Below are 27,733 nucleotides of genomic sequence, written 5' to 3' on the forward strand. Positions count from 1 at the left end.
CTTCCAGGTGCCCATCCAAGAGTCACTTACATGTCCCTAACTTATCAGAGTCGACTACCACTGCTGGCAGTGGATTCCACACACCTACTACTCTCTGTGTAAATAACCTACCTCTGACATCTACCCTAAACCTTCCTCCATTTACCTTAAAATTATGCCCCCTCGTGATAGACATTTCCACCATAGACTGTCCACCCTATTTATGCTTCTCATCATCTTGTACACTTGTATCAAGTCACCTCTCATCCTTCTTTGCTCCAATTAGAAAAGCCCTACCTCTCTTAACTTTTCTTCGGAAGACATACCCTCCAGTTCAGGCAGCATCCTGGCAAATCTCCTCTGCACCTTCTCTAAAGTTTCCACTTCTTTCCTATAATGAGGTGACCAGAACTGAACACTATATTCAAAGTGTGATCTAACCAGGGCTCTGTAGAACTGAAGCATAATCTCACAACTCTTGAACTCAATCCCCCTGCTAATGAAAGCCAACACACCATAAGCCTTCTTAACAACTCCATCAACTTGGGTGGCAACTTTGAGGGATCTATGGACATGGACTCCAAGATCTCTCTTTTCCTCCACACTGCCAAAAATCCTGCCTTTAACTCTGTATTCTGTATTCCAATTTGACCTTCTAAAGTGAATTACTTCAAATGTATGTGCTGTAAGTGTGTATGTGCTGTACTTAATGCCCATTTCTGCATCTTGTCAATGTCCCATTACAACCTACAACAGCCCTCCACACTGTCTGCAACTCCACCAACCTTTGTGTCATCAGCAAATTTACTAACCCACCCTTCCACTTCCTCGTTCAAGTCATTTGTAAAAACCACATAGAGCACAGGTCCCAGAATCAATACCTGCAGAATGCCACTGGTCACCAAACTCAAGGCTGAATACTTTCCATCTAACACCATTGTCTGTCTTCTATGGGCCAGCCAATTCTGTATCCAGACAGCCAGATTTCCCTGTATCCCATGTCTCCTTAATTTCTGAACAAGCTTACCGTGACTATGATTCTAATAGTGTTGGGAAAACTGAAACAAAGACAATAGCACTAAAATTCTGGAGAACTTTAAAAGTGGATGAAAAGGTAACATAACGAACTGCACAATTTTAAGCTCAATGACATTGAATAACAAATTTATTAAAGACCAAAAGAACAACAATTTTCTTCTACTTAGAACTCCTCATGCGATGAAGCATCACAGAACACTTGAGATGAAAAAGATAAGCATCCATGAAAAAGGCACAGTATGGGTAGATCGAAGAGAGGGTCAAAAAGGAGGACTTTTATGAGGTTGCTTCAAAGCGAGAAGGAATTTGCAAGTCAAAGTGTATTTGATGAAAAATTGAGATGTCCAGTGATAAAATAAATAGTCTGTTAGTCTAGCTATTAGAACACAATATCCCAGTGCCTGAAGCATGGGTTTTGGTGTAGAGACTGATGACTGAACTAAGTTCAAGAGGCTGGTAGTTGGCTGGAGCTAGATGTGCAGAACATTTGTTCATGAGAAAGGGAAGTAATTTAAGACTGTTAAGAAAAAGGTTACATCAATTTAAAGAATTTAATTTAGAAGTTCCAAACCAAAAGTGTTTTAATAAAACCCTGAAGGGGTTATTTGAATTGAACAAGTCCAAACTCGGTTTTAGTTTCATTATCTCAAGGAAAAGAATACTGGCATTAGAGGCAGTCCAGAAAAAGGATAAAAGCAAATTACTGCGGATGCTGGAATCTGAAACCAAAAGAGAAAATGCTGGAAAATCTCAGCAGGTCTGGCAGCATCTGTAAGGAGAGAAAAGAGCTGATGTTTCGAGTCTAACTGACCCTTTGTCAAACACAGAAAAAACATCACTGGGTTAATCCTGCACATAGAGAGATTTCCTTATGAGGCGACATTGAGTAAGTTGGGCTCATACTCATTGAACTTCAAAAGAATGAGAGGAACCTTATTGAAATATAAAAGCTTCTTAGGTGGCTTGATTGAATAGATGCAGAGAGGTGTTTCTCCTTGGTTGAAGAGTCTAGGACCAGTGGGCATATTCTCAGAATAAGCAGTCACCTATCTGAGACAGAGAAGAAGATGAAATTTTCTCTCAGAGGGCAATGAATCTATAGAATTACTTCAGAGGGCTATCAAGGCTGTGTGTAAAACCTGCAATAGACAGATTTCTAATCACTATGGGAATCAGGATTTATAGGGACAAAGCAGGGAAGTGGAGTTGAAGATTATCAAATCAGCTATGATCGCATTGAATGGTACAGTGGATGTAATGGGCTGAATGCCTAATTCTGTTCCTATGTCTTATGATCTATGGTCTTATGAAAGTTCTATGAAAAGGCTATCAGATTCTAAGATAGTGAATTGAAGCTGCAGTTAAATTAAGTGCAATGGAAATGAAAGAAAAAGGAAATAATCTTTGGTGTTAGTAATGTGAAGGAGTGTTTATTGGGATAAATGGGATTACATTTAACCATCTGTTTCAAAACATTTAAATTTGCATTATATGTAAATAGGAGAAAGTGAGGACTGCAGATGCTGGCGATCAGAGCTTAAAAATGTGTTGCTGAAAAAGCACAGCAGGTCAGGCAGCATCAAAGGAACAGGAGAATCGACGTTTGGCTTATGCCCGAAACATTAATTCTCCTGTTCCTTAAATTATATGTAAATAGTTTGGTTTATTCCATTTTATCTTTATTTCTCTCTGTAATTAACTTTTTTTATTGTTAAACCTAAGACTAAATATAATCAATCAAGACAGATTTCTGCCTGCAATCTGACTTATTTGGTAATAACATCAGCTGGGATCATAACATCGATTGAAACAAATGTTCTGTCTTTGAATGTAGGCTCAAAGGTCAATATGGCCCACTTCTGCCCCTATTTCCTAGGGCTGCAAAAAGGACAAGCCTTATGCAAAGGAACCTCGATTATCTGGCATTCGATTATCCAAACATTTAATTATCCATGTCGTTCAGATAATCGAGGTTCCTCTGGGGATTGAAAAACAAAAGCCTTGTTTTGTTTTGCTTCATCCAGAACTTTCCAGGAGATATGAAAATTGCAAAATCTAACTCTACTTTTCCACATTACTGTTCCCTTTCTGTCTCCCTATCTCTCTTCAACTAAGATTTGAGTGAGTTTTCTGACAGCAGAGATGAGGAAGTACATCACATCACATCATAAAGGCACCTGCAAACTCATCATTCCATTCCTCATTTGCAAATGGATGTGTTTAATGTCGATGAGATATTTAAATTCAAAAGGTAGAGAAACTGGTAATCAAAAACAGAGAAAAGCTTAGGAGATTGAATCTGGATTTAAGTAGTTACGAGAAGGGCAAGCCAACTTGATCACAAAATTTTAAAAATTCACGTACAGCCCTGTATTTCTAACTGGTGAAATGGAAAGAATTAAAAAGTAATTTTCTTTTATATATATATGTTGAAACTAATGCTATGTTAAACAGAAAAGGTTATAATGTATTTTCTCTTAATATAGATATTGTCTCTTTTTTTTGGAATAAAAATCTTTTGTTTCCTTTTAAGCCTTGTGAAAATATTAAACTACATCTATTTAACTCTGGCACTACAATGACCTCCCAAATTTAAGCACTTTACTGCTTCCTGTTTAGTGATCTCACATCAAAGAAGATTTAATGACTATGATTGAACCTGTAGTAGGTAGCAATTAACTGTCTTTAGGCCATCCTGACAGCTGTTTGCAAAAACAGGGTAACCTGGTAAGCAATACAACAAAGGTTTACTGTATAAAGAGGACTCAATATCACACGTGACAAAAGAAGCATTTTCAAATTTTAATGATGTCAATCCAAACTAAACTACATGGTAGTCTTTAGTTCTTCACACTGAAATCACCTGCCAGTCCTGTAAAAACATTTAATTTTTTTTGTTGGCCGAAGAAATGGGTAAGAAACCTAATCAGGACTTATTTGTGCTTACTTTCCTCCATCTTGTATGGTGCTAAATATCCTAGTGAACCGATAACCCTTCATTCAACTTTATTTATTTCATCAACATTAAAATGTTGCACATTTGTTTTGAAAATAGTTCATATTATTTAACCGAAGGCATCAGAAGATCTGACAGAGGTTTTGTTCTGAAGTGTAATATATATATATTGTCTTACAACAGCAAAATCAAAAAACATACCCTACCTTGCAGAACCATTTAATGGCAAAGCAAGAGGTTAAAAGAAAATCAATGGTACAGAACAAGGCAATTAAGCAATTTATTAATCTAGAAATATCATTGTTCAACACTCATGATACATTTGCCTATAACTAACCATTATTGTTGGTGAGCTATTCTGGCTCCTTTGCTGGCATTTAGGTTCTCCTGCTGGTGGACAGCTTGAGGTGGGGCTTGTAAAATCCAGCTTCCTGCTTCATCACTGCCTGCTTTATAGGGGATGGTGGAGGAGTCCTACTCCAGCTATATATTTTAACTGTGGCAAGGGGCCCACAAGGTGTGGGAAGCTCTGCAGCCTGGCTTCAGACAAGAAGATAAAAGGCCTCCTATATCCCTCAGAGGTACCATCGTCCCAAGATCTTACCCTGTTTATCTACCATATCCCACAACCTCACCTCTCAAACCCTGTCTCCTACCCACTTAAATTCATCACCAAAGTGCCTCAGCCTGACCCAAGCCAAATCCCCCTCACTTACATCGTCACTGGAGCAGAACGCCAATTTCCATTGGGGATTGTTCCAGCAGTAGTTACTGCCCCCAAATACATATTGCTGGGACCACAGAAATACCATCCAGCTGTGTGACAGTTCTCTGAAGCCAGACTTATGGTTCCTAATGGGTGGAAATCTCAACTCTACTAGGGCAGCTGTTCTTCCACTGGGCAGATTGCCCATTCACCTTTTAGCGGGGGTGGAATGAGAGATTGACCACAGCTCATAAAATCCAGCTCCTTGTGTCCAACACTTAAAAAAGGTGAAGAGTTTAAATTCAAAATCTTCTGCAATCTCATTCCACCTTTACATCATCCTTAAGTTTTTATCTTTATGATCTATGCAGATCAATTTCTTCAAACCATCACTAATAACACAGCAGCTGACCATCTCGAGCCAATCCTAGACAAATCATTTTTTTGAAAACCTCTTTAGTTTGAACTTCACCTTGCTTTTAAAATGATTTAAAATCTTTTCAAAATCTCTTCAGTCACTTCTCAACACTATGATCATAATTTAGCCTTGTGATGTTTTCACTCAGGAACTCATTATAAAACACAGCAGCATCCAAGGGGCAGGAGAATTGATGTTTCAGGCATAAGGCTTTCAAAAGCATTTTGCTGTAATTAAATGAACCATTTTGCTGAAAGCAAATTATGCCAAGGCATAAACTCTAAAATTGGAGCTAAATGGTCTTTTACCCATTCCATTTGATGTTAACTAATTGGATAGCTCGAATGGGTACAGTCACAATGGGTCCAACATCCAATTTTGATATGAATCTTTGCTTTAACAGTATATGGCCATTTTTACAGGATTAGCAGTTTGCACAGCTTTACACACTCACATGCATCTTTTCGTGTTGTTCATTATTTAGCAATCATTCAAAGTTTGGTGAATTGAAGCGTGTGTTTCAATTATAAACTTTACTTAGCATTTTCATACTAAAACACTGGAAATGGATTTCAGTGGCAGATTATTTTTCAAAGAGTCAATAGTCCCACAATACAAACTCGGGCAGAACATCTATAACTTGCAATTAACTGTAAAGCTTACCTTGTACTATCAGGAACACTGAAGCAAGTGTGGCACCTCCTTCGTTTGCAGCAATGCAGTTGTATTGCCCAGCATCACTTGGTCGTACATTCTTGATCTCCAGAGACAGGTTTCTCATTACTTGGACCCTGTGCCTTTCTGCCAATCTTCGGTCAGCACCATTTTTCTGCCAAGTGAGGTTGTAGCGGACTGTACTCAGTGTCAAGCACGTCAATATGGCTCTCTCACTGGGAATAACCGTGACATTATTGGGTACTTGAATAGTTGGAGGAGGTTCTGTAGAGAAAAATGGTAAAATATGACAGGTGAAAGAGTGACTGATGTTCACACCTTTACTCCAAATCCAGATGGTTCAGAAGGTTTCCATTTGAAGTAACAGCGTAATTGTTTTCTCATAATTAAACTACTTCAAAAGAACAAAGATTATTAGCGATTTTTGAGAACATTTGTAGCTCAGGTTGATGATAAGTATGTAAGTTAGCTTGCTGAGCTTGAAGGTTTGTTTTCAGATGTTTCGTCACCATACTAGGTAATATCTTCAGTGAGAGTCTCCGGTGAAGCGCTGGTGGTATGTCCCGCCTCTCCTTTTATAGGTCTTGGTTTCTTAAGGTTGGTGATGTCATTTCCAGGTTTTTTTCCAAGGGAAGGTAGATCTGGTCGAAATCAATGTGTTTATTGATGGAGTTCTGGTTAGAATGCCATGCCTCTAAGAATTCTTGTGCGAATTCACCCACCTTAAGAAACCAAGACCTATAAATAGAGAGGCAGGACATACGACCAACGCTTCACCAGAAACTCTCACTGATGATGTGACCTAATATGGTGACAAAACATCTGAAAAACAAACCCTCGAGCTCAGCAAGCTAACTTACATGCATAAAGAATATTAAATCAAACATAAGATTTTCTGATATACTCCAAGATTGAACAATTCAGTCTAAATTATAGCTCGTGATAACGTTCTTTTTAGAAATATATTGCAAAACTAAGGTACTGAATTTTAAATTCAGTATCTGCAGGGGTGGAAAATTGGGACAGTGGATTAGTCATAGTGGAAAAGCAAACCAAATGGGTGCATAACTCCACTGCCACATACACAGAACTTCAGTTTTCATTCTTTTATCTACCCAGTAGCGTTTGGGTTATTTCCGTGGCAGGCCTCCAAACACATTGTCTTAGTTGCCCCTTCTTAATGTTTAAAACCAGGCAATAGGAATTAGTGAGCACATCACGACGGAAGAATCAGAATCACTCCTAACCTTATTCTCATCTGCCCTCTACGTACACGAGTTTTCTAACAGAAGACACTCAACTCAACAGAAACTGAGTAGGTGAGTGATTGTGTATTGAAAATTACATGGTGCATTATGGCAATTAGGGTTAGTATACATATGTACCCCCACATAGAGTGTAGAAAATAGATTAAAATAATTCATATTTAATCTCATATGTAAGCTATTTGTATATTGAGATCCTGATCTGAAGAATCTCAGGTTGTGGATGCCTGCGCTTGCATTATCCCTGAGGTTGCTTGCTCCACACCTCTACAGAAGGCTCTTCAATCCTAACATACTGCAACACTCTTATCTGCATCTTTAGATGGTACGTTATCAAATACAGCACACTAGTGTTGCATCTAAACTCATTTCACATGCTCATTCTCGGCTGATGTCTTTCTGTCAGAGTCATGTCATCAGGTAATTTAACCATGATTTATATCAATCCTGTTATACCGTATTCCCCCACAGTTATTTTTCTACTTGGACTACATTATTCCAGCAATTTACTACTATTTAATTACACTTTGCAATCATTTGCATCATTATTACCATTACTGCTGTTATTAACATGATCAACAGCTCCCCTTACCCTATTGAAGTTTGAATCTTACAGTTCAGTGAAATTAGACTAGATGATCCTAACTAATTTTCTTCATCACTAAAGTGATGGTGTTGTACCATCTGTGATGCAGTAAAGGTAAGACTGTCCTACTTCCTGTGATAGTCATACTCAATCTCACTTCTTAGGTCGAGCCTAGTCAATACCTTCTTGTTCCTCCTGTGCATGCCTTCAGGCATTCTGACAATATAAGGTCTCAGTTGACCAGTTTTTCTGATGAGCATAGATTTTGACTTCCTGTTTCTTCACCAGACTTTCAATCTCTGGCTTAAATGTCAGTAGTTTTCGGTCTGTGACAAGAATCATAATACCTCTGCTTTTTGTGATGACTTGTCTCTTGCAGTTTTATCTTCTTGTGGTCTTCAGAGGCTATGTTGGGCTCAATATAGCTTTGGTTTTTGTATTTAAAAACTGGTATATCAGTTTTTTAACCTCCTCCCTATTAATAATTCTACTAGCAAGTATAATGGAGTACAGTTAATTCTCAGTCTGGATTCTTAAGTATAGTGAGTTCATGAGACTTGACTGTTCTGTCTACTTTTCCACTTGACTGAGGATAGAGTGAGAATTTGTCATCTGATTGATGCTGGTCTCCCTAGTGGAATCCTGAAATCCCTTTTCACAAGGGGAGGTCCATTGTTTGGCACAATTTTTTTCAGAAAACTACATTTCATTTCAATACTTATATCAATGAGTCAGCTATGTTTGAATGAAGTGTTGCCACTTCAATCATCTTGAATAATAGTCAGCTAGGATTAAATAACTCATCCCTCTCAAATCAAAAAATCTGTTATTAGCCTTTCCTATGATCTTTCTAAAAATATTGATGAAATAATATGCTCAACATTTGGATGTGTGTGGCACTCGTCTAGAATTACAAAATGTAATCCTTGCAATACCTGCCACCACACCAATGATGCTTTCACTCTGCACTTCATTATACCTACATGTTCCTTTTGGATTTCTGTAGGATTTATTGGTATTGACTTTAGCATAACCATTCTATTGATGGACACCAATAACTCTTCCACTGTTGTCAAGTATTGTTTTTGCTCACAGTACCTCGTTAGCACTTGCTGTTCTGCACTACATTTTGGCCACTCTTTTCGACAGATTTAGCTGGAATTTGTGCACTTCGTGACAGATATTTGAGCTGCACAGATTTGTCTGAGTTTGCCCTCAACTAGTGATAAAATGTTAGTTATAGTGTCGAGTAAGGCTCTACTTCAACAAGGATGAGGCACTCTTTTTCTTCTTGATCTATTGCTGACCTTAAGACTGTATCTGCCATTACTTACACCTTGTCTGGAACACAGACTGTTCCACAATCACATCTTGTCAGCCCAATCTTGAATCTATGTATGTATAAAGGTATTTTTGAAATTTCTTTCAGTTCCAATAATGTTATCAAAAGCTATGATCCTTCTTAATTGGATAATCTGTAAATCTTTCACATTCCCATGTAATGGATTCCTTCTTCGTGGTCACAAACTACAGTTCAATCTCTGTCAAAATTCTCAATATAAAAGAGATGGGCTTTCATGTTCTGTCAGTTTGCGCTTGAATAAGAACTTTTCCTGGTGCATGATGCCTCCATGGGTACTATAGTAAATGACTCTGGACTGTAACGTGCTATAACATCAGCAGAAAGCAGCTTTTCTTTAATATTTTCAAAAGCTGCAGTCTTCCTGACTCCAATATCATTACTGGCCTTGTGAAAAAGGCTCTATGAGTTGAGAAAGACTGCCTCAGTTGGATGATTTACTATCCCTAAGAAGCACTGTACATCATTTGTGCATTTTAGTGCTGGAGATTCTCTGATGAGTCTCCTCTTCCTGGGACAGAGTGGGTACAATATATGGGGTCCAGGACTCTCGAGGGTCCTATCCAGGTCAGGAGCTGGGGACCCAAGCCAGCAGTAGCAAATAGTCCTGTGATTTCTGTCCTGCCCCTAGACCTATCATGAAGCCCTGTTCTTGGACAACATGTCCTGGGAATGTAATCATCATTCTGGAGCACTGGCATTTCTAATTTATTTAATGACCTGATTTCTACTGTACATCTAATGTAACGTTAACCTTTTGCTCATGTTCCTTCTTCATTTTACCATACCCTTGGATGTAACTCATACAGTGAATAGTTCTCCATTTCCCTTCAGGACTATCTTTTGGAAAGTCTCTGGGACAAAGGAGATCACAAATGGGACACAGTTGAGCAACCAAATGGTATAATAAATATAGTCAGCAATCTTGCCCCTAGGTCTAAAGGTATTCATTCATTCTTGGGACATGAGCAAAGGCTAGGACAGCTCTTAATGTCCATACATAATTGCCCTTGAAAAGGTGACAGTGAGAAGTCTTCTTAAACAATTGGAATCCGTTTGGTATAAATACACTCACAATGCTATTACGGAGGCCGTTCTAAGATTTTGATGCAGCGACACTGAAGGTAAGGCAATATCTTTTCGAGTCAGGATGGTGAGTGGCTTGGATGGAAATTTGCACGTGTTGGTGTTCTTAACATATCTGTTGCCTTCTAGAGTCTAGTGGTCATAGATTTGGTAGGTGCACTCTAAGGAACCTTGGTGAATTCTTGAAATGTATTTTGTAGGTGGTACACAGTGCTTATAGAGTGTTGATGGTGGAGGGAGTGGGTTTTTGTGGATCTGTTGCCTACCAGGTGGACTACTTTGTCCTGATGGTGTCAAGCGTTTTGACTGTTGTTGGAGCTACACTCAAGCAAGAAGGTATTACATCAGACTCCTGACCCGAGGCTGGTGGTTAATTAATATGTTTTTGGGTAACATGAGAACAGTAATTCACCCAAGAATTTCTAACCTCTGATTTGACACCATTATTGGTATTAGTTTGGTGAAAAACTTGTTTGTTGCCAATTTTGCCAATTTATTATTGACAAAGAACAAAGAACAACACAGCACAGGAACAGGCCCTTCAGCCATCCAAGCCTGCACCGACACATTTTGCCCTTCCATACTAAAACTGTCTTCACTTACAGGATCTGTATCCCTTGATTCACTTCCTATTCATGTATTCGTCCAGATGCTTCTTGAATGATACTATTATGTCTACTTCCAGCACCTCCTCTGGCAACGCGTTCTAGACACTCACCATCTCTTTTAAACTTCCCCACTCGCACCTTGAACCAGTGTCCCCTAGTAATTGGCCCCTCCCATCCTAGGAAAAAGCCTCATATTTTCCATTCTATCCATGCCATTCACAGTTTGATAAACTGCTATTAGGTCACCCCTCAATCTCCTGTATTCTAGTGAAAACAAACCCAGTCTATCCAACCTTACATCATAGCTAAAATCCTCCAAGCCTGGTAACATCATGGTAAATCTTTTCCGTACCCTCTCCAAAGCATCCACATCCTTCTGGTAGAGTGGTGACCAGAACTATATGCAGTATTCCAAGTATGGCCTAACTAAAGTTCTATAAAGTTGCAGCATAACTTGCCTATCTTCATACTCAATGCCCCTTCCAATGAAGGCAAGCATGCCATAGGTCTTTTTTACTATATTATCTACCTACTCTGCCACCTTCAGTGATCTGTAGATCCCTCTGCATATAAATAATCCTAAAGGTTCTGTCATTCACTGTATAATTTCCACCTGTAGTTGACCTTCCAAAATGCATCACCTCTCATTTGGACTAGGCCAGACCACTCAAAACATTCTTAAACAGGCAGCCCAAAACATAACTTTGCAATTTGTTTCAGTAAGTGTATAGTGAAAATTACCCAGAGTAAGTTAGCTAAGTTGACTACCAGGTTTTAAAACAGACAAAAATTTCTTCACAAAATTACACAATGAAACACAAAGAACGGAATAATGAACCCCTACAGAACTCAGTCTATCCAAACTAGACTTAATTATGCTGTTCCAAATATACACAGCAGTCCCAATAAGCAAACCCCTTAAAAATGAAACAAAGGCTTACAGGTCGAAGTTAGAAGGGCAGAAGGAGAGAGTGTTTAGCAGCCTTTCTTCACACAGTCCACTACTGAACTCCCTCAAAAAAATCTAGTTCTGGACTAATTCAAACAAATGAGAGGTGATGTACTTTGGAAGGTCAACTACAGGTAGAAATTATGCAGTGAATGGCAGAACCTTTAGGAGCATTTATAAGCAGAGGGATCTACAGATCACTGAAGGTGGCAGAGTAGGTAGATAAGGTAGTAAAAAAGACTTATAGCCACGCCCCCTTGACTTATACAGGTTACTTCTAAAAACATAAAAGCTTTGGCCTAAAAACTTCTGTTTACGTATAAACAAAAAGGCGTTTCATCTCTGTTACAAACCAGCTGTGTCACAGCCCAGCCTGTTTATGACCCCACGAAGAAAAACCAAGGACACAGTATCCTTGAGAAAAGAATTAAATAAATCCACTAGAGCCCCAGAAATATCTTGCCTTGCCTCCCACAGCAGCTAGAGATGTATCTCATCAGGTCCTGGGGTTATATATGACTCTATGACTACTTTATGCCTACTAAAATATCTATTACCTTGAGAAAAAAGGACTAGCTTTGTGACACCACCACTACCCTCTATCTCCTATGACTGAGCCAGTTCTGTATCCATCTTGTCAGCTCACCCCAATACCATGTGACATCATCTTTTTTTTTACCAGTTTGTCATAAGGGACCTTGTCAAAGGGTTTACTGAATACCATGAAGAAATCTACAACTGCTGTTCTCTCATCAATCATTTTGTTACCTCTTCAAAAACTTGATCAAGTTAGTGAAGTATGACCAGCACAAAGCTATGCTGTCGATCACTAATAGTTCTATTTGCTTCTGAACGTGTATAGATCTTGTCCCTGAGACTCTTTTCTAATAACTTCTCTGCCACTGATGAGGGACTCACAGGCCTGTGAATTTCCAGGAGTATCCCATACTACCCTTGTTAAACAATGGATAACATTGGCCATTCTCCAGTCCTTTGGGACTTCACCTGTGGCCAAAGAGAATACAAAAATGTTTGTTAATTCTCCATGAATCTGTTCTCTTGCCTCCCTCAATATTCTGGGATAGATCGGGATATGACTGTTTCAGAAGAATTCCTGATGTACCTTCACAATGCTGACCAATTATGGGCTGTGATTTCTGTCTGTGTATCAAACTGCATTTGTTCCAACATTAAATTATCCTTAGGTTGAAGAAAGTCTGGTAGCATCTCATGCTTCATACTATCTATGATTTTCTAATTAATTCATCCTTCAAAAGCTCTGTATCCTTAATATTCCTCCAGATAATACAAATCCATTAAAATGCTTCTATTTATTTTCCAAATGCTGAAATCACTGATCAAACCTTATCTCTTCAATCACTCAATTTCTTTTGGGGCTGCGTTGAATAATTGAATAAATGTCACACTCCGTAGCACTTTCTAATAGGCTTCGACTTACTAGAACATCAGTTATTGGACATATAAAGATGTATTAATTTGATGGCATTACTCCTTTGTATGGCTGAATTCATTTTAAAGTGCTGTAACTGCTGCTTCCAGAGTTCCTGCAACTGGCCCCACTATGAACTTTCCATGTTACCAAATGGTTGAGGTAACAGCAAGGTCTCTACTGGAGCTGCCATCCTTTTAACCATTGCATTTGACTATACAAATTCAGTCTGTATAATCTCCAGATCTGAGCAGAAAACAGATGTCTTTTTTCCAAAATAGGTGCAACTTAAGGATGGCATGCATAAAACAGGGCAGCAATGGGAGTCTGTTTTTATTTCAAAGACAAGTCAATGTTAGTGAAGAACTTGACTGTCGCCGTTTAGAACTCTTAGATACTTAGTACAGGCCCATCCACGGAAACCTATGCACCTTCTTTGCCAGATTGGAAAATCCTCTCAAGCCAAAACCTGTACTTTCTCTAGTTAAGCTGAGGGTTTATTGTCAAAGGTGAGTTAATCACAGACAATAATTTCAAACAATGCATTCACCAGCCTTTGATTTTTTTAAATGGATTCTTTGAACAATATCTCAACTCTGAATATTCCATCTACCTTGTGACTTTGTCATGCTCTCTGCCACTAATTATTTCTTCCTGTAGTTTGCTTTGTCAGTCACCTATACTCCAGGGGTCTGGACCCCTCCAGATGAAGGGATCTGCAAGGAGCAAGCCCAGCTCACACAGTTATATTTCTGAGAAAATAATGTACTTGAACCAGAAAAAGAAAATCAAGTTGCAAGCGATGTTAGTGGTGGGTATGTGGGTTGGAGACGAAGTAGCAGTAGTTGTTTTCTTTATTTATTACATTAATTGTCTTTTTAGGCTGTACAGTTTCCTTTGGTAATATACTATAATAATGCATTATCAGTAAAGTATAAATTCTTTATAGATTCTTAAATAAGTGGCACAATCAATATTGCCAGTTACACCCATTGCCATGCACTCACCATGTAAACTTTGCAGAACACCCTGAGAATATGTCAGGGCAGCAACTACAACATAGCAGACATAATAACACTTCCTGCTGCAGACTTGCACCATAACCAATGCTACTGATATGGTGGCCAGTGCTACTTCTGTCAAGACCAAATAGACTGGCCTTGTGTTGGGCCAATGTTACTGGTATATTCCTCTGGGACATTATCAGATATAGTTCTCTCGTGTAATTCTAAAATCTCTTTCTTCACTAATCAATCTAGATTGGTTTCTTCCCTCTTACTGGTGTCAGAGTCATGTCATCTGTCACATCATCATTTACATGAATCTCATTATACTGAATATTAATGTTTATTTACAATAATACCCCAGTGACAATGATGATGATGAAAAATATAAAACATAGATGACAAAAGAGAAAAGGTATTATTTCTCGCTATGGAAATGGAAAACTGGAAGATATTTTTGAGACATTTACATCTGCACAGATTGACTACAACTCATATAAACTGTACCAAAAACTTATTTCATAGCAAGAAAAATATAATATTTAAAACATTGTCTTCTATGCACCAAGTAAAAAAGACATTATTACATATTACATGCAACTGAGACAACTAACAAATCGAATGTGTCTTCAATGATGTTGAACAAATTTATTAGCATTTTGATATTCCAATCATCAAAAGGTTTATCTTTAGTAACCTAAGCAAAAGAACACTCAAGAAAGACAAAGGTATCAACTGTTGGCATTAAGAAAAGTTGTACTGCTTTCTTCACAATTACAGAGTGACTTCTCATTTATTTGATGGAAAGTCTGTTGCTATAATTATCTTTGCATATCTTATGTTTTTGCTGTTCTGAGCTTCTGATGGAGCTAATATTCATCTTGTACATAAGTATGACAAAGAAAAAAAAGGAATTAAATGAAAGTAAAGGCAGAGTGAAATTTACAGCTATACTGCTAAAGCGAAAGATCAAGTGCCTGCAAGACATGTGGTCATGTTGGGAAGCAAACAATCCCCTCTGACACCAAGCCTTTTGTTGTGACCAACACAAAAGGATCAATTATCACTAAATACAGTTCACAAATTATCCCTTAAAACATGTAATTCTTCAAAGTACAAGAAACATTATTTGTAAGCACTGAATCCAACTCCAACATCAACATTTCAGATGAGAAACATGAGACTACCTGATGTTAAATGATATTCTACTTGTGACAGAAAATGTCTGCCAAGCATAAGAGATGATGTTATGAAATAAACTTTTCAGTTGTGTGGGTAAATCTTTCATTTCATTGTATATGAGAGTGTTGTTAACATAAATAAAAGATAGGAATATATAACTTTTGTTCCTAGTCAAGTTGAATGTTCAAGTTATGCTCATGTTAATTATTTAAACATTTGGAAACAAACCATTGAGACACACAATGTCTATCATTTACTAAGATGAAGTCTGTTAAAGTGATTAAAGGAATTCACAATGACATAATGTGCAGTTCTGATTCTGAATTCTGAGTAATTTCCCATATAATTGGATTGGTACATATGAACAAGCACTAGGAATAGTGAAAACAAACCTTTTTTTGTAAAGTGCTGACAACTTCACAAACAGCAAAGAGACAGGCAGTTGCGCAATAGATAATACTTCTACTCTAATGTCATTTGAAGGAATTGTAACTTGAAACTTCTACAGTGGTATGTTCATTTCACTAACAGTCCAACTTCATTTTGTATAGAAATATTCCAGTCAAAGAAGTGCCGCATACAGAGAATCTCTCATGGTTCCAAATTTTTATTTAATCACATATATAATCTGGTGACTTGAATTTACTTGGCATATCATCAGTAGAATCCAAACACACCAAAAATAGATATTCTGGGGAATAGTGCAAAAGATGATTGTTGAACAGTACCGATGGATCAGTACTGAAAACAACAAATAGATCACAGCAGGTCAGATAGCATCCATGGAGAGAGAGTTTAGATGACTCTGCAGAGCTGACAAAGAATAATCTAGACTCGAAACGTTAGCTTACTCTCTCTCCTTGGATGCCATCTGACCCGCTGTGATCTCCATTATTTGTTGTTTTTAGTACAGCTTCCAACATGTGCAGTAATTTGCTCCTACCTATAGACCAGTACCAATCATTCACACTATTGTATTAGGGTCAAATGTCTGAACCAGTTCATGCTCAAGAGTGTATCATGCATGTTCCCTTTGTGCTTTCCTTATCTCCCCATTTATGTTTCTTCTTGCACATTTACCAAGAGTCTATTACAATGACTTCATACAGAGCAAGGCAGGAAATCAGCTTTCGACATCAAAAGAATAAGATCAAACACTGAGGTGTCACTTACAGACTTGCTAACTTGTAACTTGGTAATATGTCTATTGTATAGTGCAACTTGTACCTCATTCTCATCATGCCAAAAACTTAATCTTATTTAAAACAAGAGCCTCTCTCATTAGAGTAAAACCACATTGTAGCCTATCACATTACAGGCCCTGTTGATCCCTAACAGTAAGGAGGACAGTGACAGTAAGTCTACCAGATACATGCTTCAGCAAGATAAGAGGTGGTGAATCTACAACACATAACACATGTTTAAGGTATTATGAATTGAGGACACTGGAAGACATTATATTAATAAAACATTGTTTTTTATAAAATTTCCAGATTTCCAGCATCTGCAATTCTTTCAGTTTATGTTTTTTTAAACCTTATTGTCATCACCAGAGGCCATGAAGAAAAATGTCAAAGGAAACTATAATCTCTTTATTTTTGTGTTTAAATTCTGTTATTTTTAAAAATGGACAATCTTGCTGAACCTTGGTTGAGGCTGATAATATGATCCTATGTCCATTAGATTCTTAACACCAACATCCCTCCCCCCAACATTGTGTTGACATTCTAGTAAAGCTGGCACAAAGGATTTGGAAATGAGCTGTCTCCAGCCAGCTCTGAACAAAGAAAAACAACAATTATGCTAAAATGGCCTCTCATGATTTTACAATTACCTCACCATCTGGCAAAGAAATTCTGATGAGGGAAATAAAACTACACTGCGAGCATGACTACAATCCCATTGCCCATCAAGATGAGCCCTCAGCACCTTAGGTGCCTGTCTTTGTCACATGATTGAAATCAGTTTATTGAATTCCTCAAGCATATGGCTTCGGGGTTCCGAATCAGTTCTGGTCTTAATATCATCATAGGATCATAGAATCCCTACCATGCAGAAAAGGCCATTTAGCTCATTGTGTCTGCACCGACACTCTGAAGGGTATCCCAACCCCCAGTTGTATCCCCGTAACCACATTTGCTTCAGTTAACCAACCTCGCCTGCAGATCCCTGGCGTCCTATGGGGCAATTTAACTTGGCCAGTCCACCTAACCTGCACATTTTTGGATTATGGAAGGAAACTGGAGTGTATAGTGGAAACCCACACATTCACAGAGTGAACTTGAAAACTCCACACAGATAGTCACCCAAGGCTAAAATCAAAGCTGGGTCCCTAGTACTGAGGGGAAACAGTGCTAACCACTGAGTCACTGTGCCATCCATAATAAAAATAGTAATATCAGACTTTAGCAGCTAAAAATCCTGCCCTCCTTCTATCTCTCTCATATCAGCATACACACATCTAAAATAGGAACAGTAGTCAGCCATTCAACTCCTTAAGCCTACTCTGCCATTCAAAAAGATCATGGCTGTTGTGATTGCAACCTCAAATCCTGCATCCCTGATAACCTTTCACCATATTGCTTAACAAGAATCTATCTTTGCCTTAAAAACATTCAGGGACTCTGCTTCCACCACTTTTCCCAGACAGAGAGCTCCAAAGACTTACGCCCCATAAGTTTTTCTGCCTCATCAATTTTAAACAGCGATTGTAAAACAGTAACCTCGTGTTCTAGATTCTACCGTAAGAGGAAACATCCACTCTATGTTTACCCTATGTAAACCCCTCAAGATCTTATATTATTTAATTAAGTAATTTCTTACTCTTCTACAGTCCAGCTGGTATAAACCTAACCTTCACAACTTTCTCTGAGAAGATAAATGAACTATTCTAGTTTTAAGTCTGGTAAACTATCTCTGAACTGCCACCTCCCTTAAATACGCTGAACAAGATTATGCACAGTAACCCAGAAATCATCCCACCAATATCCTTTATAACCAGGGCATGATCTCCTTACATTGTATTCTATTCCCTTTATGACAAATTATAAAATTCTGTTAGCTTTTTTTTATTATGTGCTGTCTCTTCCTTGTTTTGAATAAAGGGGATGCTATCAGGGAGGCCCCTGAAACCCAGCTTCTGTGAAAATATTTCTTCTTTCTATAGTGAAGACTGATGCAAAATACCTGTTCAAATAATCTGTTAAATCCTGGTTTCCTGTTACTAACTCTCCAGCCTCACCATCTATCAGACCAACATTCATTTTGTTAACTCATTTCTTCAAACATTTATGGAAATGCTTACTGCCTATTTTTATATTGCTGACTAATTTTCTCAAATGCTTCTGTCATGCCTCCTGTCTTTGCTTTTTTTTTCTTTTATTTTGATACTACCTTCAACATTTCTAGTTAGCCACAGATGCCGAGTAAGTCCCTTGGAATTATTCTTACTCTTTGGAACGCATGTGTTCTGAAATATCTTCTTAAATACCTGGCATCATTTTCTAGTGATCTATGCTTTAACAAAATGCGCCAATACACTTCAGTCAGCTCGGCTTTCAAGAACTCAAAAAATTTTGTTACTTAAATTTCAAAGAGAGTCTTGGACTCACTGTTCTCTCTCAAACTGAACATAAAATTCAATCATATTATGGTTGCTGTTATTTAGGCACACTGTCACCTTGAAGTAATTAAGTAATTAATAAATTAATCCAACTCATTGCACAATACCAGATCTAGGATAGAATACTCTCTAGTCAAAAGTCTCACCTTCAGAATGAATTGCGCATTCCAGTCACCAAACTAGATTAATTCTCCAACTATAACATAGATTGTTGCAACTTCGAATGCCATCCATCTGCATTCCAGCTCCCAGGGAAAGAAGTGCTATCATTCACAGACTCCCAATTGAATATCATCTTACTGAACTCCAAGTCCCAAAACCTAATGTGAATATGTTTGATTGTTTTGTAGAAATTCATAAGTTGCAACTTGCTTCCTTCTCTTACTACCTTGTATCTCTGTGTGATTGAAGAAATGGAAATTTTTTTCCACATTTTGAATAATTTGTTTATCTACTCTGCCTTTGGTATCATCTTAAAGGATTTGCTGTGTGTTTAGTTAAAAAATTGGAATCTGAAAATCAAAGTTTGGGGAAAAACTCTTTGGCCTACCTCAATAAGGAACAGGGTGGTAAAAATGAGTTAACCAAACTGTCTTACAGTTATGGGCTTAAGTGGGGAAAAGCAATCATAATTTTTTATGTATAGAATTCCTATAACGTGGAAACATGCCATTTGGCCCAAGTCCACACCCACCCTCCAAAGAGTAATCCACCTAGACCCATTCCCTTGCCCTATTGCTCTACATTTCCCTGACTAATGCACCCAACCTACACATCCCCAAACACTATAGGCAATTTAGCATGGCCAATCCACCTAACCTGCACATCATCTGGGTGGAGTTTGCACAGTTACCTAAAGCTGGAATTGAACCCAGGTCCCTGGCGCTGCAAGGCAGCAGTGTTAACCACTGAACCACTGTGCTGCCCCATTCCCAATTTAAATTCATCCCATTCCCAATTTGTCCATGACAGAACTAGGAGTTCATCTGGTTTCATTCCGTTAAAAAGAGTCAAAATATTGATTAAGGTGCAAAAATTCAACCATAGGCCAAAATTTAAAAATGAGCCTGAACCAGGTTCAAAGAAATCAATTGGAAGTAACAGGAAAAAATGAATGGCTGAAAGTATTTGTAAAACGAAGACAGAAGCGACAGGAAACCCTCTCTGATCTAACACTAGAGCAATGGCAAATTTATACATGAAGGTATAAATAAGGAAATTTAATTAGTCAAACACTAATGCCTGCACATAGATCATTTGAAAGCAGTAACTAGGAAGCAACAGTTAAAATTCCAAGCAAAGCCAAAGCTTTTTGAGCATCTTAAGTTCAGTCTTGAATTGAAACAGTCAAATGTTGGGTTAAAACTCTAAATTAAGCAACACTTTGACACCCAGCTTCAGCAGCAAAAACAGAGAATACAGTTCAAGCTCAAGGACAGAGGGAGGGGCCAACAGGGAGAGTGGCAGGCCGACCAGGAGAGCAAAAACCAGACAAGCTATGATGGTCACAAGAACTGTGGACCCTCATGATTCAGTCAATTAACCGAGTAAAGCTCAAAAAGTTCATTGCATACTGACCCCAAAAACGTCTTTTGATTGTGAGCAGAGAAAAGCTATCATCATCCTTGGTAAACATTGTCCTAGAGGCATATCACCTGAAATTTGACAGCATGCTAAAGAGGCCCATGCAAAGCTATCTGGGGTTCAAGAGGCAAAGCAAATCGCTTTAACCTGGTGGTTCTACTGTGTTAAAATACAATCCACCTACAATGAATGTTGTAAGATGACATTTCAGGAAGAATTTATAAATTGCTTACACCCCCAATCTGAGAATGCAATTTGAGAAACAAAGAATTCTCACAGCTAAGAGTACAAGAAGTGGTTTTGATAAGATAGGAGGATATTTAGTTATTTCACCCAGAGGGTGGTGAGAATCTGGAACTATCTGCCTGTAAGGGTGGTAAAGAGAGGAACCCTCACAACATTTAAGTAGTATTAAATGTGCACCTGACAATGCAAAGGCATGGACATGAAGAAACCCTATCAATAAATCAAAATCTCGAGGAGCTCATTACGCTCAGTCTGAGGTGGGGGGGGGGGGGGGGGGGAGTTGGAATGATATCACTAAACCCTTGAAACAAAGTACAGCACTCTCCAATTCTGTGTGTTTGTTTTCTTCCTGATCCTGTTCCTTGGAAGGACTGTCAGAAGGACTGCATGCCTCCAACATTTCTTTTCTCTTCTCCTCAAACATGTTTTAAAAAACATTAAACAAAACTCATTCCTCCTCCTTTTCACAAAAAATGAAGGTATGTCATGACTCGGGGGCATGAAGAAAAAATCCCAAAGAAAACTATTTTCTATATTTGTGGGTTTAAATTTTGTTTTGTTTTTAAAATGAACAAGCTTGTTGTATTCAATATGGCCAAGGTTAATCACGCAATCAGATTTCAAGAGGCTTCCAAGTCCCCCTGCATTCCAGTTAAGGCTGACACAAAGGACTTGGAGATAAGCAATCAACTTCAAGTCAGCATTGGACAAAGGAAAACATCAAGATTAGTTATGCCAAAATCATTGTTAATGATTTTACCTGTCCCTTCACAATGGAAACTGATGGGAGAGGTAAAGCTATACTGTTAGCTTAACAATCTTCTCCGTTATCTTGACAGATAGGCCAATATCCCTGAAACTTCTGTCTTTGTCATATGACTGAGATCTGAGCTTGTTGATTTGCTTAAGTATATATTTCTGGTGTTCTCAGTTAGTTATTGTCTTAATATTATGAGAACTGCACTCTCTCTCCATCTCTCTTGCAAAAATCTCATCCCAAGAAGAATCTCAGATTTTGTCTCTCAAATTCTCTAAGTAAATAAAATACTGCAGTGTCTTTGCCATCCATCTACATCCTAGCTCCCAGGAAATTAATAGCTGCATGATTAGCAACTAAGAGACTTTCAATTGGTAAGTGACTTACTCTTATGTCCCATGAACCAAATACCAATATTTTTGCTTTTTATCTTAGAAAAGAAATTCATAAGTTGCAATTTGCTCCCCTCCCTTTCTCCTCTTTCTGCCTTGCATGCTTGTGCGTGTGAATAAAGTAGTGAAGCAATTCCCCTACACTTTGTATGTATTTTTAATAAGCCCTTCTTTTGATATCACCTTAAAAGAATGTTGCTGTGCATTAAGTTCAAAAATCAGAATCCAAAAATTTGGGTTTGCAAAACATCCTTTGGCCTATCTCAGGAAAGGATGGGAGTAAAAAGGAGTTAAACATTACCCCATTGTCTTGTGCACTGGAGGAAAAAAGCAATCAATTTACATACACAGTCATTTATTATGTTTTGGGATTGTTGTGTAATTTGCATAAAGTCTTTTGACACTTAGGTTGTACATCTATATTCTTCAAACGTCCAAGAAATATTTCTATGGTAGATTTATTTATGAGTAAGCCCTTTATCTGTAGTCTGTGCCAACTTCTCATATGAAAACAGAAACCAACAGCTTGCCTTAAATATTTTAGCTTTTGTCTCATAAATTTATTGGACCAGCAGGAATGTTCCTGGCACTGTAATGAAAGTCTATTTCTCATTATTAAATCAACTGATAAATGCCAGCAGTGAATATACTTCTATCAAACATGCTGTTGCCCATGGATAATCAACATAAATTGAAAGAATCAGCGAGTCGTAAAGATTGTAAGTGTATTTATGTTATTGCTGGTAAGATCTACACAGTCAAGGAAGTTCTGTTTTTTCCTCACCTAAAGAAATGATAAGAGTTGAGTATGTTTCAATTATGAATCAAAGCAGAATGACTGAACAAATCAAAGATGACACAGAAAGTGACAGTAAGGGGGTTACTGTGTAAATCTGAAAATACATTTACCAACTGTTGTGGTGTTTCGATGATAGTGCATACTGATTAATGTTTAAAAGGTTTCCATGGACAGTTAGAGAGCTATATTTCTGTCTGACTGATGCTTATTTAGCAGGGACTCATCCAAGTGACTATAGTCAAGTCAATTTTAAAGCCTCACTCTCACTCATCAAGTCCATGAATAGGAAAGATTTGGAGGGATGTGGGCTAAGCACAGGCAGGTGGGACTAGTTTAGTATGGAAACATGTCAACGTGCACTGGTTGGACAGAGGGGTCTGTTTCCATGCTGTACGACTCTGTTCAACCAAGAAATCAGCCTGGTTAATTTTACTACTTAGGGTATTTTTAATTCTTGTTATTAGACCATCTGAAATATTAACTGGTTCAGCATCACTGGTTTCAGTTACATTCCCATCCACTTACAGCAATATGAATTCTGCAATTTTAACTGTCAGGCTTACCAACATGTCATGGGAACATTTCCTACTCAGAACAGACTTTCAGAAAAGGAAATTCAGTCATCTGCTGTCACTGAGGTAACTGGCATTCCACAGTAGAGAATGGGGTCAGCTTTCATGGGGACTCATCTCTCCCCAGCTAATGAGACACAGTCATAAGCCCACTGATGAAAATGTCGGTTTCCCTGCAGCCAACTTTCTGCTCAAAAGGAAGTTAAATTGTTTAGAACAAGACTTCTGCCACAATCTAAAAACCAAAGCAAATTTGAGCAGTGGTCATTTTTGCAACTGTAGCCAGTGTTTCGGAGTGTCTGAAGATTGAGACGCATTCATCACAAAACATAAACCACATGTGGCTTACAAGAGGCAATTTAGTGAATTTAATTTTAGGCATTTATATGTTGATTAGTCCAGCATGGAAATTGACAACGACGCAGTTAGATGGCCTTAATCCAGAAGCCCATACAGATACTCAAGCTTTTTTCTAATTGAAAGCTAAAATTATAAAGTTATTCTGAACCTTTAAGTTAATTCGACATGTTAGTTGTCAAAATGCCTCATCGAGTAGTGATGAATATTAGGGAAGACAGTACAAAGAACAAAGAAAATTTACAGCTCAGGAACAGCCCTCCATGCCTGAGCCGATCCAAATCCACTGTCTAAACCTCTCGTCCAATTCCTAAGCATCTGTATCCCTCTGCTCCCCACCTACTCATGCATTTGTCTAGATGCACCTTAGATGAATCTACCGTGCCTGCCTCTACTACCTCTGCTGGCAATGCGTTCCAGGCACCTACCAGCCTCTTTGTAAAGTACTTTCTGTGTGTATCCCCCTTAAACTTTTCACCTCTCACCTTGAACTCAAGGTCTCTTGTTATTGAATCCCTCACCCGGGAAAAACCTTATCTCTATCTACCCTGTCTGAACCCTTTATGGTTTTATATACCTCAATCAGGTCCTCCCTCAATCTCCTTTTTTCTAATGAAAACAATCCTAACCTACTCAACCTTTCTTTATAGCTAGCACCTTCCATACCAGGCAACACCCTTGTAAGTCTTCTCTGCACCCTCTCCAAAGCATTCCACATCCTTTTGGTAATGTGACAACCAGAATTATACACAGTATTCTAAATGCGGCCAAACCAAAGTCTTGTATAATTTTAGCATGACCTGCTAGCTCTTATACTCAATACCCCGTCCGATGAAGGCAAGCAAACCATATGCCTTCTTGACCATTCTATCTATCTGTGCAGACACCTTCAGGGTACAATGGACCTGAACTCCCAGATCTCTCTGCTCATCAGCTTTTCCCAAGGTTCTTCCATTTAAAGTATAGTTTGTTCTAGAATTAGACTTCCCAAAATGCATCACCTCTCATTTGCCTGGATTGAACTTCATCTGCTACTTCTCCGCCCAAATCTCCAGTCTATCTATATTCTCCTGTATTCTTTGACAGTCCCCTATGCTTTCTGCTACTCCACCAATCTTTGTGTCATCTGCAAACTTGCTGATCAAACAATGGTGTCCCCAGCACTAATCCCTGTGGAACACCCTGGTCACCTTTCTCCATTTTGAGAAACTCCCTTCAACTACTACGCCCTGTCTCCTGTTGCCGAACCAGTTATTTATCCACCTAGCCAGAACATCCTGCACACCATTTGACTTCACTTTCTCCATTAGGTTACCATGGGGAACCTTATCAAACACCTAACTAAAGCCAAATGTATATGGCATCTACATCCCTTCCTTCATCAATCAACTTGGTCACTTCCTCAAAGAACTCTATTAAGTTGGAAAAGCACAATCTCCTCCACACAAAACCATGTTGCCTATCACTGATAAGCCCATTCTTTTCCAAATATAAATATATTTTGTCTGTCAGTCCCTTCTCCAGCAACTTTCCCACCACTGACGTCAGGCTCACTGGTCTGTAGCTACCTGGAATATTCTACCACCCTTCTTGTACAGGGGGACAACATGAGCAACCCTCCAGTCCTCCGGCACTTCACCTGTGTTTAAGGATGCTACAAAAATATCTGTCAGGGCCCCAGCTATTTCCTCTCTCGCCTCACTCAGCAACCTGGGATAGATCCCATCCGGTCCTGGGGAATTGGTTCACCTTAATATTCTTCAGCCTACCCAACACATCTTCCCTCCTTACGTCAACGTGATGCAGAGTAAACGAACATCTATCTCTATTCTCAACATTCATCATGTCCCTCTCCTCAGTGAACACTGATGCAAAGTAATCATTGAGAATTTCACCCATTTTCTCAGGTTCGACATACAACCTTCCTTCCTTATCCTATAGTGGACACACCCTTTCTCTAGTTACCCTCTTGCTTCTTATATATGAATAAAAGGCCTTGGTATTCTCCTTAATTCTGCTAGCTAAAGTTATTTCATGACCCCTTTTAGCCTGCTTGATTCCTCACTTAACATTGGTTCTACTCTCCCGATATTCCTCCAAGGCCCATTCTGTTCTTAGCTGCCTGGACCTTATGTACGCTTCCCTTTTCCTCTTGGTTAGTGACACGATTTCTCCTGGTTCACGAATCTTTCTTTCCTATCCCTTGTTTTCAAAGGGACATGCCTATCCTGCACTGTCTTCAATCTATCTTTGAAAGCCTCCCACATATCAAATGTGGACTTCCCTTCAAATAGCTGCTCTCATTTCCCAGCTCCTGCGGAATGTTGACATAATTGGCCTTGGCCCAGTTTAGTACACTTCCCTTAGAACCACTCTCATTTTTGTCTCCAAGTATTCTAAAACTTACAGACTTGTGGTCATTATTCCTAAAGAAATCCCCCGCTGCAACTATTATCACCTGGCCTGGCTTATTCCCCAACACCAGGTCCAATAAGGCCCCTTCCCTCATCAGACTATTCATATACTGCTCTAGAAAACTTTCCTGGATGCTCCTTACAAATTCTGCCTCATCCAGACCTCTGACACTAAGTGTATCCCAGTCAATGTTGGGAAAATTAAAATCTCCCATCACCACCACCCTGTTGTCTCTACATCTTTCCATAATCTGTTTATCTATTTGTTCTTCTACCTCATGCTCACTGTTGGGAGGCCAGTAATACAGCCCCAGCAATGTAATTGCACCCTTCTTGTTTCTCAGCTCTACCCATAATGCCTCACTGCTCAAGCCCTCCATTGTGTCCTCCTTTAGCACAGCTGTGATATCATCCCTGACCAGCAATGCGACTCCTCCCTCCCTTTTACTTCCTTCCCTATCCTGTTTGAAGCATCAATATCCTGGAACATTTAGTTGCCAATCATGCCCTTCCTTCAACCAAGTCTCTGTGATTGCAATAAGATCACACTCTTAGGCACCAATCCAAGCCCTAAGTTCATCTGTCATTCCCATGACACTTCTTGCATTAAAGTATACACACTTCAGGCTGCCAGTTCTTTTGCGTTAATTTGCTCTCTGCCTACTCTTCGCCTTAGTAATGCTAACTTCATGATCTTTACAGTCTCTAGTTTCCACCTCACTGTCTACTAGTCTTCTCTTCTGGTTCCCAGCCCCCTGCCACATTAGTTTAAAACCTCCCCAACAGCAGTAGCAAAACCTCTCCCAAGGACATTAGCTCAAGTCTGGCTCAGGTGTAGACCATCCAATCTGTAATAGTCCCACCTTCCCCAGAACCAGTCCCAATGTCCCACAAATCTGAACCTCTCCCTCCTGTACCATCCCTCCTAGTTCATTCTGCCTATTCTTTCATTTCTACCCTGGCTAGCACATGGCACTGGTAGCAATCCTGAGATGACTACCTTTGAGTCCTCCTCTTTAACTTCTCTCCTAGCTCCCTGAATTCTGCTTTCAGCAATGTTATCAGGTTTACAATACTGTTTTACTTACAATTAAACATTACAGTTTCCACTCGCATTCTGCATTATTCAACTTGGATTTATTACTTTAGGACAATTCAAGTTCCATCACAAACTGGGGACAATGAAATTGATAACTGGTATCATGAATGCCATTTCCACCATAATTGGAAACTTTCGTACTTGGATCATTTTATGTTTCTATGGATCAGTCTAACATTTTGCAGAATGGCATTTAAATGGGTATATGAAATGCATGATTGAGCATAACTCCAGGGCTTTAATAAATTAAGTAAAGCTAAAGTTGAAGCAGCTGTTTTTAAATACCATCCTGAATTTTAATTTTTCCTCAGATATTAAGCATCAGCATAATTTGCCAAAAAATGAAGATGAAATGTTCAACATACCTATACCTTCACATTTTAATGTTCTGATGTGATGGATATTCCTGATCAATAGATATGATTACCTATTATATTTAACTATCGAACCTGATCACAGTGCACTACTCCAATATTTGCACCTAAAGATCAGATAAAACTAGCATAGTGACACAAATTTGATTATTAAAAGTAAATGCTATTGTTTCAGCATGGAAACAAATAATAAAAAATGTTTGTGCTCACAATTTTACTGTTCATTGGGTTTACATAACTCAGATTTGGCAAACA

The 27,733-nt window shown here is 38.6% G+C and overlaps 1 protein-coding gene across 1 annotated transcript in view; it reads right to left on the reverse strand.

Moving 5' to 3' along the window:
* The window catches only part of hmcn1 (hemicentin 1), a 599,829-nt gene that overhangs the window by 371,369 nt on the left and 200,727 nt on the right, over nucleotides 1–27,733 (reverse strand). Inside the window, exon 11 of the mRNA XM_043699541.1 lies at nucleotides 5,761–6,036. Within this exon, the coding sequence (XP_043555476.1) occupies nucleotides 5,761–6,036 (276 nt within the window). The remainder of the gene's footprint in view (nucleotides 1–5,760; nucleotides 6,037–27,733) is intronic.

Source organism: Chiloscyllium plagiosum, chromosome 11 (genome assembly GCF_004010195.1).
Source record: "Chiloscyllium plagiosum isolate BGI_BamShark_2017 chromosome 11, ASM401019v2, whole genome shotgun sequence".
In the NCBI taxonomy this organism is placed as follows: Eukaryota; Metazoa; Chordata; class Chondrichthyes; order Orectolobiformes; family Hemiscylliidae; genus Chiloscyllium; species Chiloscyllium plagiosum.